Here is an 18,262-nt window from a genome sequence, read left to right on the forward strand (position 1 = left end):
TGATAAGATAAAGCTGCAATTGATCTTAGACAAGTGGTCCTTCCCTGTGTGTGTGATGCCAGGGAGGATAGACAGGTGTTTTTTCTCTCACAACAAACACTTTTTTAATTGCTGCTGAGACAGAATTACAACTGATAGTTTACTGATAGTGGAAAGCATTGCTTAAAGCAGTTCATATGAAAGTGCTTTGGGGCAAAGACTCTGTTCCATGGGGGCCCTTAAGGCATAGTGTCTAGTACACGTTCTGCTACTTTGTCTGTCTGTTAAAATACAATTACCTTGATAATAACGTTAGTGTTCTATTCTAATAATTTTAAACTCAGTTCATGATTTGGAGGCCAAAGTGCTTTCTGTCCAGAACTCCCCCATGTGAAGATGTGAAATCAGATGGGTATTTGTCTTAAAATAGCTAATGGTGTGATGATATTAGATGGATTCATATGTAAGACTTGAAGTTTTTGTTTTGTTTTGTTTCAGGACATCAGGCATGAAGCCAGTGATTTTCCATGTAAAGTGGCCAAACATCCCAGAAACAAAAATAGGAATAGGTACAGAGATGTCAGCCCCTGTAAGTACTCTTTCTTTTCCATTGTTTGTAACAGACTCTTGACCTCTAATGACAACTTCTAAAAGCTAGATGTTCTTTGTAGTAAGATTCCTGTTAAATAGGTATGCATCCAAGAGAACTCCTTTTGTTAATACATTTTTTTCTAAGACAAATGTCACAGGACACCATTATACCCAGAAGATTATACTAGAGCAGCATACAGTAGGTTCTCTATTTGTAGGCAGAAATCTAAAGGAGGGAACTTGCTTTACATTTGAATTCTTATGCTACAGATGAATGGTGACTGAAGTGGCATTAATAAACTGCAAGTAGCCTTTCTCTTGTAGTACTCTTATTGGAGCATCCTTCTAGTTAATAGAGGACAAGTGCCTCTATTGGAGATAGGGAAGAGTCTAAAGTAAAACATACAACTACTAGAAATAAATCTAAACTAACTGGAACAAAGCAGAGGGACATCTGCAAAGGTGTAAGACCTGTGTCTCTGAAATGGTTATTGTTACACGTTCTGGTGGAAGGCACACCTCAGCCCAGCGTTGCAGCCTGTCTTTCCTTCCCTGATCCCACTTACAAAGGCAGTAACATTCAGACTTGCCTGTGCCTGGCATGCACTGCTCTTGGGGTGCAAGAGAGACTACTACAGCAGCAGAGTACAGAGAAGTAGGGGGCCGTAGGTGAATGGTCAGCAGGTAACAACATAACAGACACTGAAGAAAGTTTACAGCTGCTTGTGTACTAAATGACAGTGGCTGCTCTGGGACTTCTTTCCCTCTTGAAGGGTACAGCACTGCTGCCTGCTTTAAATGCAGAGTTTCTACAGGCTCTGTCACTGGGCAGATGTTTGTCTTCTGTTCAAAGACAAGAGCATTATTGTATGTCAGAAAACTTTTAAACTTAGTGGTTAAAAGTTGCTGAAGTCTTTGGGGCAATCAGCTAGGAACAGTAATGTGGCAGTTTGCTTTCCTAAGCAGTTCTAATATTTGGGGTTGTGAGTAACAAATGGTTCCTTTTCGCCTTGAAGTAATTCTAGTTCCAGTCTTTTTGGCTGTCTTGCAAAATGTGGGAACTCGTGTGTGTGGTTTTTCTGTCAGTGGTTTGGGTTTTTTTTCAATCCCAAGTGGAGCAAGCTGAGACTAACAGAAGAGCAATGAAATTACATCCGCTGTAATTCTTGAATTTGGATCATCCGTTCTGAACGTTAAGGTGTGGTTGGGTTTGGAATACTAGCTAAATGTCTTTAAGAAGAATAGGAAGTCTGTGTTCTGTTCAGCCATTGTATGTTTAGGCAAACCTTTAACAACCTTGAACAAGCTGGGTTTGAAGGTTTAAGCCGCAAAAGATAAGCAGCTGCGTAATTAGATTTATTTAAAACCAGTAACTCAATAGCTGTCCAAAATAGGTCAATGTGATCTAGTTTGCAAATTCCTGTTGTGATTCCTTCAGATGCAAGTACTTCCATTCCTGCTGTGTATTCTTGGAGGACAGGAGTGCAGCTTGGGTTCACTGCTCTTGACGCAGTGCTGCTCTAGTAGTATCCATGTTGTATTTCCAAAAACAAGCCCAGTGAACACTTCTGCACTACCAGGCATTAGGCTCTTTCAGTTCTTCAGGATAGCTCATCTTTTTTGATCCCAACATCTGATGAGGTTGTGCCTGCATTTTGCTGTGTTGCATAGTCATTAACCACTGTTTTCTAATTATGCCGCAGTTGATCACAGTCGAATTAAGCTAAACCAAGGTGACAATGACTATATCAATGCTAGTTTGATAAAAATGGAAGAGGCCCAAAGGAGCTACATCCTTACCCAGGTAATTGCTGGCAGTGCGTAATAAAAATCATATGGTTGGAGTTCTTTTTCGTGAGTTTTCTTTAGCCTTACTGTGTTTGTTTTCTTTATGTGAAGCTAGTTAAATGTATCTAAACAGCTGTGTGCATATATAAATGTTTTACAGAAAAGTTACCTATTTCTTTCAACTTCCTGTCGGCACTGACTGACTTTTTGTGGAATATTTTGGCCACTTTGTATGTTTGACTTTAGACCCATCTAGACTAGAAGCTGACATACTTGTAGAAATTTGCTTGTTGGATTATGGCAGGCAACATCTAAATATGGTGGAAATCAATCACACTTTACATGGAAGGTCATCACAGAGGCTTTAGACCACTAGTCTTAAGTTGCCTGATAAATTCCCTGAACAGAGGTGAACTTCACGTGTACAGAACTATCTGTATGAACTTCAAGATGTTCAAAACCTATTTGAAATAACATCTTCTAAATATAATGGGGATTTGTGTGTTACATTGAGCAGGACAGAAGTTAACTAAAACGTGTTGGGGAATTTCTTGCACCTGACCTTCTGTTTCAAATAAGCAGTGCATTCCACCATGTGCTTTGTGTTAAATGTCCTTCTGAAAGTGATGCTGTTATATTTACAAGTAATGTATCCCCTAATAACACAACTTCCAAAGGGTGTAAGTTGGGCAATGCTGTTGCTTCTGCCTTTTATGTGAGAAAGCAACACAGACTTTAGTGATGGGGATTTTGGGGAGCAGGAGGAAAGTGGCTGTTTTTCACTGAATCTGTGAATTCCATACCTATATGTGTAACAAATTTAAAAATACCTGGATACCCTGTTGTTTTATTCTGATAGCAACTGTGCCAGAATCCTTGTTTGTCCTCAGTGTTTGGTTCCTTGGAAACTGTTCTGATCACTAATCTTCACTTTTTTCTTTTTTTTTATTTCTTTTTTTTTTTTCCTTTGACCTCTTCCTCCCTCACTTCACATAAAGGTAGACTGGAATTCATTTTTTAAAGCAGCAGCTCTTCCTTCCTGTTTCTAGAGAATAAAGATAAATCTTCTAAGGAAGAAGTGTGCACTACAGTGTTCAATATAAAAATGATTCTATGCACACAGCTCTTGTATTACAGGGGAGATTGATCAGAGGGTTCAGCTGCCCCATGCAATAGGCAGACGTGCAGCTGACTGGTACCAGTTACTGGTTCTGACCCAGAATTTCATGGATTCAGATGGCTTTATTTAAATCCAGTCATTCTTTCTGAGTGCCCTGTGCCGCTGTTGTGTTTGAGCAAAGTGATGAGTAGCAAATACAAGAAGCACAAGGTTGCTGGTTTATGTTGCCCAAAATTCAGAGCAATGGTATTAAAGCAGAAAATAGCAAAGGAACACAGCACAGATGATAGAACATTATGCAGAAATCTAGTGTGTGAATAGATAGCCTTTAAAAAGAGTTATCATTTTGTTCAGTCCCAAAGCAGATCCATGAAGATTCTGGAAAATCATGTCATTTGTTACTGATCAGGCATTGTTTCAGTCTTTGGAATATTTGTCCTTTCAGTCTAGTAATTTTCAAGTATTATGAATAAAAATGCATTGCACAATGGTTTAAAATGGTCATTAATTCTGCTTTTAGTTAGTCAATGAAATTTTATTTCCCCATTATTTTTGTGTAGCTTTCCTAAGAAAATTCTCTCAGCATTTTCACTCCCAGTTCTCTTCTTGCAAATGAGACTATTTCTCTGTTCCTCTTATCTATGGGGGGAGAAGATTAATTGTGCTTTCATGGGTAGGTTTGTAGTGGGGAAATAGAACTTACAGCTGTATCACTGCATTTTTTTACAGTTTGAAATGAGAAGTTACTTGTCTAAATTTATTGCCTAGTGCAATAACTTCTACTGGGGAACATTGCACTGACATTAACAGAAAATAATGCTAATTTCTGGTGATCCCGTCTCTGCAGGGACCTTTGCCAAATACTTGTGGTCACTTTTGGGAGATGGTTTGGGAACAGAAATGCCGTGGTGTTGTCATGTTGAACAGAGTGATGGAAAAGGGATCGGTAAGTACTTAGCCAGTTCTAGCTCTGTGTTCGTTGCATGTTTATGGTTTGCCTTTAGAAAAAAAAAAAAGGCATTAAAAATACACACAAAAACCAACACAAACAAAAACCAACACAAACAAAACCCAACACAAACAAAAGCCAACACAAACCAACCAAGCAACACAAAAAAGTGGGGACTACAGGAAGGAGATAAGCACAAGTAATTTTACCTAAGCAATTATGCATACGGTTGATTGAACTGGTCTTAATGCAGTTTGTAATGGTAGGTCCTAATTTCTTCTGAATTTGGCTGAAAGATGACATGAACACAATGTGACTCTCCATACAAATGAGGATTTGGTCTCTACTGCTAACCTGGCTGTCTGAAGGTAGTTCTCGGTATATGCAGATTGCAGCTCTCAAAGGTCATTCACACCATTCACAAGCATTACAAAATGGTTCTGAAGTAGTTAGAGAGGCACTTTGACTCCAGGTCTCCTTCAAGCAGTAAGAGCTCTGATGATTAAATGTGCCACCAAGGAAGGCTGATTCTCCACCAGTGTCATTGTTTTACAAAATTCCTAAGAGGTCCAAGGAGAATGAAGGTGCAATTGGAAGTACTTAACCTGGTATGTGTCCTCTGCAGTGTGAGATGTTCTGGGTGGTGTGGAACCAGCTGTTAAGCCAGTGCTTTACTTGCTAGGACAAGTGCAGTGGGTTAAGCTCTTTTGTCCAGACCTTTTAGGAAGTTTGCATTAGACAAGAGAGGCAGAAAATTAAGGGAAACAACAGATGGACACACAGTTGGATTATTGTAAATAATTTACCTTCAGATAGATAGAAAATTTTGATTCCTCTGGCATGTGAAGTAGCTGCTGTCTTGAAAGGAAATGGCTCAGCCTGTCTAATAATGGAGAAAACAGGAACCATCACAGGCATGGGTTTCATCCATGGGTCAGAGCTCTGCCTCTACACTAATTTCATAGCTATCAGTCTGGACAACTGTGGAAATTTGACACAAAAGTGATTTTTAAGACTGGTAGAAGTGCACAATTTAAAGCTGAATGTTACAATGCTGTGAATATAAAGATGCTTTGGAGGAGAGGTAGTGAGTAGGTTGGATGTTCACTGGTTGATAACTGTTTTGCATAATCAGGAAATAATTCCCAATAATCAAGAAAATTCTTGTAATAAATTTCAGTGTTAATTTTTGAGTGCTTGGTTGTTTGGTGGTTTGGGGTTTTTTTTTGTATTACAAGTGAAATCCAATCTTTGAGAGATGCAGTAACCATATTTTTCAATAATTTCTTCCCTTCCAGCTGTTCCTGCTCATCCTCTGCACTGCCAATAGCCCAGAACAAAGTGAATTAATGGGATCCCTTAGGGCAGGCTGCTCACACTTCTCAGCAAACAGCAGTTGGGGACCTACAGCAGAGCACGACAAAATATTTTTTGCAGACACATTTGGTGGAGACATTAGACACAAAGCTAGTTCCTGTCTCTTAAAAATTAATAGCAAAAGGAAAGTGCAGGGGATTCTAAGTGCATTCTACACTCTCCTAAACTAGAGGATGTGCTTTGAGTAAAAACTAGGATTAGTCTGAGTAAAACTAGTGTTAGTCTACCTGTGAATTAAATATTGAAGGGTTTTCTTGCTTGTTGAATACTGTGGGGAATCATCTTAGTCTGAAGAATGCTGTTCTTTTTTCATAGTTCTTCAGCTTTGAAATCATGTTATTTGCTGTTCAATAGAAGAGGCACTGGCTATGTCCAGCAATCAGTTCTTACTGCACATTCAGACACAGGCAAATGGTGGTCACAGTCCCATCTCAGCAGAACAGTGCTTTGCAGCAGAAGTAGCAGGCCTTCTCCCAGTCAAACCAGAAACATAGTTGCAGACTTTCCTATTTGTGTTGCTGCTGAATTTCAGTTTTTCCCTGCACACTGCAAAACGTGCTGCTTTTTCCATTTGGCTGACTCTGATGAGGGCCTAGCGTATCACAGTCCTTGCAAAACTAAGCTCTCTGGGACACTTTCCTGAGAAAATTGAGATTCAGTCAGAAGTAGGTAAAGGGAATGTGTGCTGAATGCAGATTTTTGCTTGACACTTCACTTTTACATTCTGCCATGTGAAATCAAAATGATCTCATTCCTAGCTTTAATGTTATGGTGAGTGACCCAAAATGTCATTTGGTGTTACAATTGTAAGTTAGCAGTGTTGTAATTCTCTATGTAGCTTATTCATGGAGCTGAGAATGCTGTTCACAGCATGTCCTGCTCTTGTTAACATCTCTTCTTTTGAAATACAATTTTTTTTACATGAGAATAATAAATAAAATGCAGAGTAGGCTAAATTTCCTGGTTTTGGCAGTGTTTTGAGAGCTTTATACTTGGACAGTTGCTAGATTTTTTTGGTTTGTTTGTTCTGACACAAGCTAAAATAACAGCTTTGGTGATTTTGATTAGATTTCATAGCTTCACACTCTTTTAGCTTACATGTAGAAGAAAGAGAGCTATACCTGAACAAACCTATTCTCCATCCTTAGGTATTTTCATGAGTTCAGTCCAGGTCAAAATAATTTGATTCATACAGAAGATTCAGTGGTGATGTGGTTCTGCAACATCAAGTAAGGCTGATATTCTTTACACAAGAATTGGTCCTCACAATAAAAGCAGATGGAGAAATTCTCATTAGAAATTGTTGCATTTCAGGTTGTTTATTCTTTGCCTTTTACATAAGCATAAGTGACATGTAAACGTGTCCTGTTTGCTTTTAGGTGAAGTGTGCACAGTACTGGCCACGGAAGGAGGAGAAAGAAATGTTTTTTGAAGACACGAACTTGAAGCTAACATTGATATCTGAAGATATAAAATCCTATTACACAGTACGACAGCTGGAGCTGGAAAACCTAACAGTAAGTACAGAAGTAAGGACCAGGCAGATTCTTCAGTCTCCCTGAGGTGAAATTCACCTCCTGATCAACAAAGTCTTGAAAAAGATGCTCAGGAATTACAGCAGGCTTTGTTCTGGAATTGGTGGTTGTGCCTGAGATTGTTCTTCAGCCTCTAGTTTGTGTCTTTTGGAAACAAAACCCTTAAATATTTAGGAAACATCTGGGGAAATGACAGTCATTTTCATGTCTTGGCCATAAGCTGAGCAAGAAGCTTCACTTGTCACTACCTTCCGAAGAAGCCTTCATGAAATCACTTAGCAGGTGCTCCAGGTGTTCCAGTGCTTTTGTGTTAGAGCTGGAGTCATTGCTGTTCCTGTCACTTAAGCTGCCTGTTTGCCCATGTCTTGTTCTAAGGTCTGTTTTTAGGTTTTGGCATAAATCTTCAGGTTTTGCATTGGTTTAGTCCAGGAGCTATTTTAGCCCTGTCCCTGCAGTGAGCTGTATGGAGCTCAGTACAAGGATGAGGCCACTTTAGCTGAAAGTTTTAAGATTTAAGGGAAATAACTCTCCTCTTTTTCTTCTTTTTTCTCTTTTATTTTTCCTTTAACACAGTGCCAAAATAAGAGTACGCATGCCATTTCCTACTTCCCTCTCCACCACTGCCCTGTATTAGAGCAGTGAGAGCTAATCTAAAACTCCTTGGGGAACCTGGCTAAGGAAGAACATCATTAACTTGCACTGAATGCAGGTCATTGAAGATAATGTCTGAGGCCCATGATAGTGCTGAGCTAGGTGTGTGTGTGACGTGCTAGCTGAGTTCTGTTCTGCTGGCTGCTGGAAGACACAGTTATTCCTTTGTTCATCTGTTAGCATCTTGCATGCTTCATCCTGCCAGGAAATGTGAGACAGCAGATACGAATTTGATTGAATTATGCCTGAGTAAGAATTTAATTGATGTAGTTTGTGGTGTGTATGAACTATGATGTCTGCCATAGACCTGTTTGATGGTTGTAGCTCTGTATTCTAGGAGGATGTGAGTACCAGTGCTGTGGTAGTCTTGGAAGAAGGTTTTCAGGTTGGGAATAAACCTGTGAATAAGCAGCTGTCAATAGTGTAAGGGTTTTGCTTCCAGAAAGTGCAGAGGGCTTCTATAACTTGAGCTGCTTCATTCTGAGAAATCTTCAAATTCTGTTCTGTCATTAAAACCTGGAGGGCCATAGTGCCAGCTGGCTTGTGGTGGTAGAAACATTTGAACTGTACAGAAAAAACTAAACCACGTTTATTATAATAAGTAATTTACTTATCTAATATTCTTTGCTCCAAGTGGAGATCTTCACAAGAGGTGATTATTTGTTGTTAGTGTCTTATAAAAGCTCCCTCAGAGTGGTAGGACACTGATTTGTATGTAAGTCAGCTGTTTCAAAGAGGCAGTAGAAGCAGTGTAATCTGAGCAGGCACACGCTTCCATTCCCTGTGAGACAGATTGATTTTTTTTCAAAGGAAGTAGCTGAAATTTTTCCAAAGGCACAAATTTGAAATTGCCTTAAAGGTACAACTGTCCAGTGTCTAAAGCTGTGTTTCTAAATACATAAGTGGGTGCTAGCAAAATGGACATGGAATTGTTCACTGATTAGAACATTGCTGTAGGCAACTGAACTGTGCTTTGAATACTTCTGAGTCATGAATCTGAGCTAAAAGACTTCCTAAATACTGTTTTTACAGACACAGGAAACTAGAGAGATTCTGCACTTTCATTATACTACGTGGCCTGACTTTGGCGTCCCAGAGTCACCGGCTTCATTCCTCAATTTCCTGTTCAAAGTGAGGGAGTCTGGCTCCCTGAACCCTGAGCATGGGCCTGTGGTGGTGCACTGCAGCGCAGGCATCGGGAGATCAGGAACCTTCTGCTTGGTGGATACGTGTCTGCTGCTGGTAAGAGCTGCTTCCTCCAGTGACACGCTCCTGCTGCAGAGGGATTTTGAGGAACAGTTTGTTGTAGGCTTATGAAGGGCTGTGCTGTGGCCTGGGAAGGGTTGTTCCGTGTTATATCCCATAGTCTGTTTTGGGAGTGTATTCCAAGGTAGGTCTCACTCTTAACTGAGTCTGGGGAAGAAAAGCAGTAGCTTTTACAATGATTTTTAAAGATAAGCTTTATCCTTATGGTTAAAGGGGAAAAGTAAGCACCACTAGCTGTCTGCTAAGTAACAGGGTGAACTATCTTGAAACAACACAAAATGTATCTAATGTTTCCTTCTACAGTCAGCTGTGCCTGTAGGCAGGGGAAATTGTCCTGGCTTTAAGACAAAACTGGGGTTCACTTGGCTTTATTCTGTGACTGTGTGAGAGCAACTCATGCACAAAAGTCAGGTCTAGGTTAAAATGCCCTTTTGAAATCCTGATTGTATTTTCAAAACAAGAAAAACAAAAAAGGGGAAAACAGAAAATGCTGGAGGCCCAGTGTGTTTCCCCCTCTCTACCTTCACAGAGATAAACGGCTGCTGATAGCAGTTTTTATTAGTTCATTAATTCTGTAACATGGAGGGTAGTCTGAAAGCTCTACTACAAAAAGAGTCAGTGTCTTGAATCTCTTCAGAGGAAAAAGCATGTTTCAATTTTTGTCTTCAGATGGACAAACGGAAAGATCCTTCTTCTGTGGATGTGAAGCAGGTTCTGCTGGAGATGAGGAAGTACAGGATGGGGCTCATACAGACAGCAGATCAGCTCCGCTTCTCCTACCTGGCTGTTATTGAGGGGGCAAAATTCATTATGGGAGATGCTTCAGTCCAAGTGAGTACTGCTGACTGCACAGCCTGATGTCTGCAGCCATGCTTTAACTGCAGCAGATGCCTTAGATGAACAGAATAGCAAGAAATTGCAGCTTCAGTAAGTGTGTATGTTATGGGGTTCTTCAGTTCAATGCTTCACAACCTAAAGCGTACATAGAAGTCTTGAAAACGGTCCCTGTAGTATAAAAGGAGGTACTTTTCAGCCCTGGAATTGGAGTGTAGTTGGGCTGCATCAGCCTTGTCTTCCATTTCAGATAATCAAAAGAAGTTTAAGTACAATGATTAGTGGCCATGGGGGTGTTAAGCTGATGGTTGCATTCGATGATCTTTAGAGATCTTCTCCAACCAAAACAATTCTCTGATTGTATAAATCCTTTAAGTTTGTTTTATGGTATGCAGAATTCTAGCAACACAGGTTCTATTTTGTGCTATTGAAATTTTCCAGAAGCAGATTAGAATGTCCTGCATTTGTAGCAGATGTCTTCTGTGTATTGCATGTAGCTTAGATCTGGAGTTCTTTTCTCTCTTTTCCCCTTTGTTCAATGCTACTGAACAGCCACTCTAAGAATAAAAGAACAGGTAGAGTATAAAACCCCTGCTATATTAAAGTTAAAAGTTCTAGGAGCTTACATAAAAGAAATGGAGAAAAACTTAACAGGGCTTTTCCTTCCCTGAAGGAACAGTGGAAAGAACTCTCCAATGAGGACCTGGACCCACCACCTGAACATACCCCACCACCTCCCAGACCACCGAAGCGAACCTCTGAGATGCACAACGGAAGGATGCACGAACACGCAGAGTTCTTCCCTAAGCATCAAGCAGTAGAGGAAGAGATCAGCTGTTCAGTCAGGACTGTGGAAGAGATGGTTCCAGATGGCAAAGCTTGTTCATCTGTGCCACTGATCACAGAGAGGTAATTAATTTAGTTTCCTGTTCTTGACTGTCCACTTGGCTGGTGGTGTTGAAAGATTGTAGGACATTTGCTCACAAATGGCATTTCATACAGAAGGGCTTGGACAGACCTTGATGGAGTCAGTGTAATAGCAGTTCCAGCCCAAGACCTTTTCAGGAAGGGTCTCATGTTCATGTAGTGTCATCCCCACAATAAACTGGGGCCTCTTAGGGGATCCTGCTAGAGTAAAAGAACTGACAGCACAATGAGGTGGCTTAGCCTTGGTTTACCTGCAATGTGTTCTTACAGAGGAGCTCTTCCACCAGGGGTGGTCTTTGTCACGTAGCTGAAAACTGGGCCACACTTAAAATGTGAAATCAATTGCAGGCAAAGCTGGTTTTGATGAAAGGAGTAGAGGGTGCTCATGACCAGAGAACTTTTCTATCTGTCACTGTAAGGATGTTAAAGACTGCACCAAGGCTGAGTGCAGGAGGCAGAGGAGCAGAGGCCACTAGATGTCACTCCTGCTGTGGTGTAGGGCTGGCTGAAACCCACAGGCCTTGCTCTTGCTGGTGTCCTGCGGGTGAACTGGTTTTACTGAGAACTGCAACAGGAATGCCACGCAGAATGAGACAAAAAAAGTCCCTAGACACACGAGGGGAAGTTCCCCTACTAGATGGTCTGCTAACAAGCCATCTTCAGCTTCCCATAGGAATACTGGAATAAAATACCAAGTGTTAGTATTGTCCATGGAATTCTAGAGCCTCTTCTGCAGACGCAGCTGGCAAGCTTGATGGACCTAATTTAGGAAATGGATGTTAGGGAGGTGTGTTTCCAATAATCTTTCTTTATAATAAACCTCCTCTTAGTTTTACATGGCAGCGAGGCTGAGGCCCTGTTACCTCCTTGCAAATTCTGCTGGAGGCAAGCAGGTAAAGCAGAATTGATTCCCTGCTCAGCATGAAACAGTGCTTTGATCAGGATTTTTCTGAATTCATCAGGAAGATTCTAGAAATGAAATACACAATTTCCAAACATTTTTACTAAATAGAAAGGAAATCTTGGAAGTAGGAATGGACACAAAGGGAAGCTTAAGTACCAAAGAAGGGAATGTTGCAATGGTATCACCTTCTTCTTTCTCCCTTCCATGACAGTATAGTTCTGTTACCAGAGTATTTACCCAGCATGTGAGGTTCCAGCTCATGCTTTCCATGCCTGATGGATTTAAACTGATGTCCTGTGTCTCCTCATTAGCTACATAAATCTGAATTTCTCAGCAAATAAATGATTTCCTGGAACTACTTTACACAGTGTGGTTTAAATGAACATAAGACATGTCCAGCTTGAAAGAGCTCAGAGACTCAGTTAATTCTATTTATTATAGTCCCTTGTCTGAGTCTGGAGTTGAGTCATCCTCTGGAACTGCCTGTCTTCATTGATTGTAGAAGCTGACTGACCATCACCCTTTTACCATGCTGAAGTTAAATCTTACCTCAGGTGGACTAGGGAAGGCCAGGATTTGAACCCTGAGCTCCCTCATCCCATACCAGTACTGTTGCTGCAGGATCAGACCTCCTTTGTGATCATCACTCTTGTCCTCAGGTCTGGGACAGTGAGTCTAGAAGGGGAGAAACTGAAACTTGCTGGGCAGGAGCAGGAAGGAACATAAAGCAGAGAATCATTCTGATGTGAAAAGTTGTGGGACAAAATGTCAGGCTGAAGGAAATGGAGGGGTAGGAAATGGATGCTGTGCTGGCAGAGATGAGGGAAGTAGCAGAAATCTTAAGCATGTTTATTTTCCTGCCCAGATATTCCAATGTCTGGGATGGAAGATTTCTGAGTTCTTCTATATTTAAGCTGTCAGCAGATGTCTAGGAAATCCCCCTGCAATACATCTCCCTCTGGTTATCACCCTTCTGCTTCTCACAGCATGGAGATTCTCTGCTCTCTAAATTCAGCTGGAAGAAGTTGTAGATATAAAAGTTCTTACTCGGTTAAGATTTATCTTTGGGTGTCAGTACTCTGCCACCAGGATGGAGGTCTAGTATCTGGAAACAAAACCATGGTTAGAGAATATTAAAGATGAGGAGATCTTCAATTCCGTCACTGAAGTCAATTGCAGTAACTCTAAGTTACAGCTGCACAAGGAACCACAGTTCCATCATTTTCTGACATTTTGGGTGGGTTCCTGATTTTTTAGAACCTTCATGTTCTGACCTGGATGTAGGTTTGATTGGGTCTGTCTCAGTGCAGTTGATGAGCAGTGGAAGCAGGTGGTCAGCTTATTCTGTAGGGGGCACAAATTATTTCCCAGCTTGGCTCTGATGCCAAGTGCTGTTCTAAACCTGGCCTAGGTGATCCTGCTTTGGCAGGGGAGTTGGACTAGGTGATCTCTAGAGGTCACTTCCAACCTCTAACAATCTGTGATTCTAAACCTGTAATTCAGTAGCCAGAACTGTAATAATTAGGGACAGACAGTTTGTTGTCTGCTGCAGCTCCTAATAGTAAGAGATCTCCAGCTTTGCCTGTGGTGTTCAGTGAGTGAGGCCATGCTCTTGGAGAGTCCACATGGCTTCTCCCCTAGCTGGAGAACCCAGTACTGAACATCTCTTCCTTTCTCCTTAAGCACTAGTCAGGACACTGAAATTCGGAGGAGAACTGTTGGTGAAAATCTACGTCTCTCGCCCCACAAAGAAGAGTTGGTGAAGTCAGAAAGCTCAGAAGAGGAGGATGAGAACGTGGTGACGACTTGGAAGCCATTTCTAGTGAATATTTGCATGTTCACTTTCCTCACAGCAGGAGCTTATCTCTGTTACAGGGTGTGTTTTCACTGATGGACGTACCAGCAAGATCGACCCTGCATAAAACACCAACGATTTGATCGGTTTGTAATAAGCTTCTCTGAAAGAAAGCCAATGGAGGCACGAGAGCCTTGGCTCAGTGGAGTAGATCTTAGGTTGAAAGGCCAGAACTTTGGTAAGGGCTTATAGAGAGAATTGATGATGCACTAGGGTTTTATCTAGCCCTGTGGTCCCAAGAACATAGTATTCTAATCTCAGGGCCTTAAAATATTCAGGAGTAAGCAGAGAAAATGCCAAATAGTCTCTTTTCTTTCTTTTTTTTTTCTTTTTTTTTTCTTTTTTAATCTAAAATAATAGAATTACAACACATTGTTGTTTTTAGCCTTTTTTAAAAAGCCAGTTCTATTTCTTTTTGTGTTTCAGAAAAACCAGGCACAAGTGAAACTTGCTTGTACTCTCCAAGTGTTGTAACCAAAAACATGACTTAACATTGACGAGTTCCCAAAAACAGAGACAGAAACTCACATACCTGATGAATGTAGACCGTTTGGAAGGGGAGGGTGTTGCAGGGAGGGGTTTGTGGTTGGTTGAGGCTTTTTGTGATTTTTTTTTTTTTTTTTTGCTTTTTTTCCCTTTTTTTCCCTTTTTTTTTTTTTTGGTTGGTTGGTTTTGGTTTTGTTTATTTTTTAACTTGCTTCATCATTACAGACTGAGTTGTGGGCAGTGCCTGTGGTATTGATATATTTAATCTTGGCATAACTGTTCTTAAAGAGCTTATTGTTTTACATGTTTATAGAAACAGGCTTCTGCATTTGCTCAGGGTATCCCAACATGTCAAGCTCCTTTTGGTTTTTTTCTTTTTTTTCTTTTTAATTTTTAATAAGTGTATCTCCTCACTGACTTTTGTTGCACTCTACTTGCACATATGCCTATTTACATTGCACCATCCTTTGTAAAGCTGTTTTTACTTCTATATTCTGGGTTAGGAGAGGTTATGGGGAAGGGAGAGAAGCAGGAAGGGAAATTCAACCAAAACTTGTCCACCAGCATTTTTGCAGCTGTGCCGTTAGCATTCAGAAGGACCAGTTCTTAAACCTCATCATTTGGAATGTAAAATGCAGTTTCACTCTACACCTGCGTGCTTCCTGCAAGGGCCGAGAGGTAACGTGCGAGCTTGCTGCCTGCAGTGCCTCCAGGAGAGCATTTCAATAAATCCACAGCAATTAAAGCTGCAGCAGCTTCCTTAAGACATAAAACGTTCACCAGAAGACACATTGGCCTGGGAACGTAGCAGTTGGCTTTTATGATGCAAGCGTTTGTGTGTTCTGCTTTTTTTAAAGCAAAGGTTTTAACAATCTTGGCTTTAGTTTGGACTGAAGCTCTTCAGAGGCTGTTGGACCTAGCAGGGCAAGAGGGTAGCCCCTGCACCTCTGCAGACAGGGTGGCTGCTACCCCACGCCGGGCTGAGAACGAGGGGTGGCTTCATCTGTGCCCCGCTGTCGACTCCGCTCCCCTCGCCTGGGACCTGAGTGATGTCAAGTGCTTGTAAATAAGGGTTTGGGTGCATTGGTAGAACTGTGACTGGAAGTCAGCATTGCTACGCAGCTTTAGTCAGTGCTGTTCCTCTTGTTAGTACCAAATCAAAGAGTTCAGACAGTAAGAGCAAAGATTTCTTTGCTTATGTCATGGCGTGGAGGGTAGGAGTGAACTCACTACTGGAAGCTGTAGTGATTGAAACTGAACCATGACAGCTGATTTGCAACAGTATTACTAATCAGTTCTTTTATTTTTAAAGGCTTTCTAGATTGATAGCACTTAACCACCCTTCTCAGTGCAAACAAGGCTATGGACTATTTTACCTAAGTCTCTCTCCACTCCGTATTTATTTTTGCAGAGCTGTCTCTAGGTGTAGCTCTTTTCCTTCAGTGAATAACTTGGTGAACTGGGTGGGAGGGGGGGGGGGGTGCTGGGAGGGGAGTTATTTCTATTTTGTGTTTTGTTAAGCTTGCATCAAGGGCTTTTCAAAAGTACAATAATAAATCCTCAGGTAGTACTGGGAGTCAATACTTTACCTGTGAGACTGTTGGTCAGACCAGTACTTGAAAAGAGGAATGTTGTAATCAGTCACCATTTAGTTATATTATTGGAAACGTGAAAAAAAAAATGAGTATAGAAAAATGGTAATATATAATGGCTCATCTGTGTATTTAAGATACAGTATGTGATTGCTTTGTCCCCCCACTATTCCCTCCATCATCTGGTACAATATTGTTCTAAGGCAACATTTGTAGCCCCTTTGTATTAAAATGCATGTAAAGTCTCCTGATGTCCCAATGAAACACCATGTGCTTGAAAGGTGAAAGAATTTATATTTCTGCTTACTGATGTGCCCAGATTATATTTGCATGAACTGATCATTAAGTGGCTGTGGTTCAAAGGGTGTTGCTGGAAGTATCTTCGTTCAGCAGTAGACTGCTGTGGTGTTTAGCAGATGACATGTACTCACCTAATACTTGGCATGACTTCCTCTCGAGTTGCTGCGTACTTGGTGTAACCCGGTTGTTAGCATGGTTCATTTCAGCTGAGTAAGTATAGTACAGACATTCCAGAGAGTTTAGTAAGCCATATTCACACCTCACCTCTGCTCACTCGAGGCAAAGCAATAGCTCCATGATTTCAGGATATGACTTGCTGCGCTCCCTTCAGATCTGCACTGGAGGAGGGAGAGGAGAGAAAGCCTCTTTTGCAGGATCTCAGCAACAGACTTTGATCCCTGCAGGTACAGGCTCCTGCAGCAGTGCCCCACTGAAAGCGAAGAAACAAAACCCTTCTCCCTGCTCTTCCCAGGATGGAATATTTTAAATTTTAGGCTTGACAGGAAAGCAGAAAGCTTCTGCAGATTAAGAGGTTGAACATCTCCTTCCTGCGCGTGTTATTTTGCTATTTCCTTTATCTGTTACGGCTCCAGAACTTAGCTGTCCCAGGAAAGATGGTGGAATGTCCCACAAGGCCTGTGAGGTGTGCATAAGGCTTGTAATACTGAACTGTCACCACTTTGTTTTGATGTCCTGTACCTGTATGTAGTAGTTTGGGTGTGTATATACAGTAGCGTTTCAAAGTGGGTGTATTGGTTAACCTATTCTTGGAAAAATGGACAAACATCCATGTTAAACTTATTAGAAAGTTAGTGAGCTGCTCTGCTATATGCCTTAAGCAAATATTTACTCATCAGGTCTTTCTTTTTTACAGACTGCCATAGAATAAAGTTTTTTTAAAAAATACGTAAATAAAAAAACAAAAAAGCTGAATGTTTTGGTATGATACATTTTCAGGTATCTCTTCTTTTGTGTAAGCCGCTGCAAAGACCTCACAGGTTATGGTAAAGTTGTACAGTTTTTCAATTCCCATACAAGTTTTCAGTTCTCATTTTAGTTGTAACAATAAAGAACTTTTTTTTAAAGAATGCACATGAGTCTGATTGCTTCCTGTCTGCACAGGGCTGGAGCCACTGGCTGCCTGTTTGAACCACCCGCAAGGCAGGGCTAGCAGGACCTTTGGTGGGCTTTCTTGTAGAGGAAAGAAACTGACATGTGACTGTAAGAACAAACCTGTAGGTCCGAGCTCCAGGAAGAGAGTAAGTGAAATGAGTATCCTGTGTCTCTCCCTGAGATGCACACCTTTTTTTGCAAGAGCTTCAGTTGTGCCTTAACCCGAAGCTGTTTAGTGGGGACATGGTACTGTACCTGTTTGTGTTACAGCAGCTGCAGTCATTCCATTGCCATCTCTGCATTGAAGTGTTTACCTTTGTTTATATTTTCAAGGAAGGCTACAGAGGGAGGAGAGGTGCTTGAAAGGAGAATTTTCAGTGGTTTCATGAAGTGGTATTAAAACAGCTGTGATGAGTTTTCACAGGGCCCATTAGAGAAAGAGTCAGGACCTTACTGTTTGGGGTTCACAGCCTGGCCTTAAGCACAGGCAAAAATGTGACTGGACTGCCCTTCCCATTTCCCTTTCTCCCTTCCAGTGAAGGAGAAAAGGAGAGACACCTGAGTAAGTAGAGAGTTTACCAAAGTAGAATGTTTACCAAAGTAGAACAACTTCCTTCCCCTGCTTTAAAAGAAACCTGTAAGTTCAAAGCAGAGTTAGAGCACAGGTAAGCAGCCCACTAAGGTTTGTTTTCCTCTAGACCAGTGTAACTTAAACACCATGGTCCTGCTCTTCAGAGCTCACTCAGGAAGATGGCAACAGTATGAGCCAGCTGGACCTTCCCAAATGAAACACCACCAGCAGAACCATAGTTCAGCCTGTTCCAGCCAGCCAAACCTGAACTTCTCCCAGGTGGAATACAGAACACAGGCACATGACAGACTGCTATCAAGGTAAGGGCTCTGTTAATTGTCTTCATTCCCTTTGGGAATTTATTCCTTATACCTGTCCACAGTGCTACAAGCACATCAGTGTGAAGCACTTGCAGGAACTCGTT

The 18,262-nt window shown here is 41.3% G+C and overlaps 1 protein-coding gene across 1 annotated transcript; it reads left to right on the forward strand.

The window, feature by feature from the left end:
- The first annotated feature begins 516 nt into the window (after positions 1-516).
- On the forward strand, positions 517-14,088 carry PTPN1 (protein tyrosine phosphatase non-receptor type 1). The gene is made up of 8 exons (XM_054392121.1): positions 517-568; positions 2,274-2,374; positions 4,326-4,424; positions 7,184-7,321; positions 9,023-9,232; positions 9,926-10,087; positions 10,764-10,999; positions 13,605-14,088. Exons 2-8 carry the CDS (start codon positions 2,339-2,341, stop codon positions 13,810-13,812), a joined length of 1,089 nt encoding a protein of 362 aa, XP_054248096.1. The 5' UTR covers positions 517-568; positions 2,274-2,338; the 3' UTR covers positions 13,813-14,088.
- Positions 14,089-18,262: the final 4,174 nt, after the last annotated feature.

This window comes from Indicator indicator, chromosome 24 (genome assembly GCF_027791375.1).
Source record: "Indicator indicator isolate 239-I01 chromosome 24, UM_Iind_1.1, whole genome shotgun sequence".
In the NCBI taxonomy this organism is placed as follows: Eukaryota; Metazoa; Chordata; class Aves; order Piciformes; family Indicatoridae; genus Indicator; species Indicator indicator.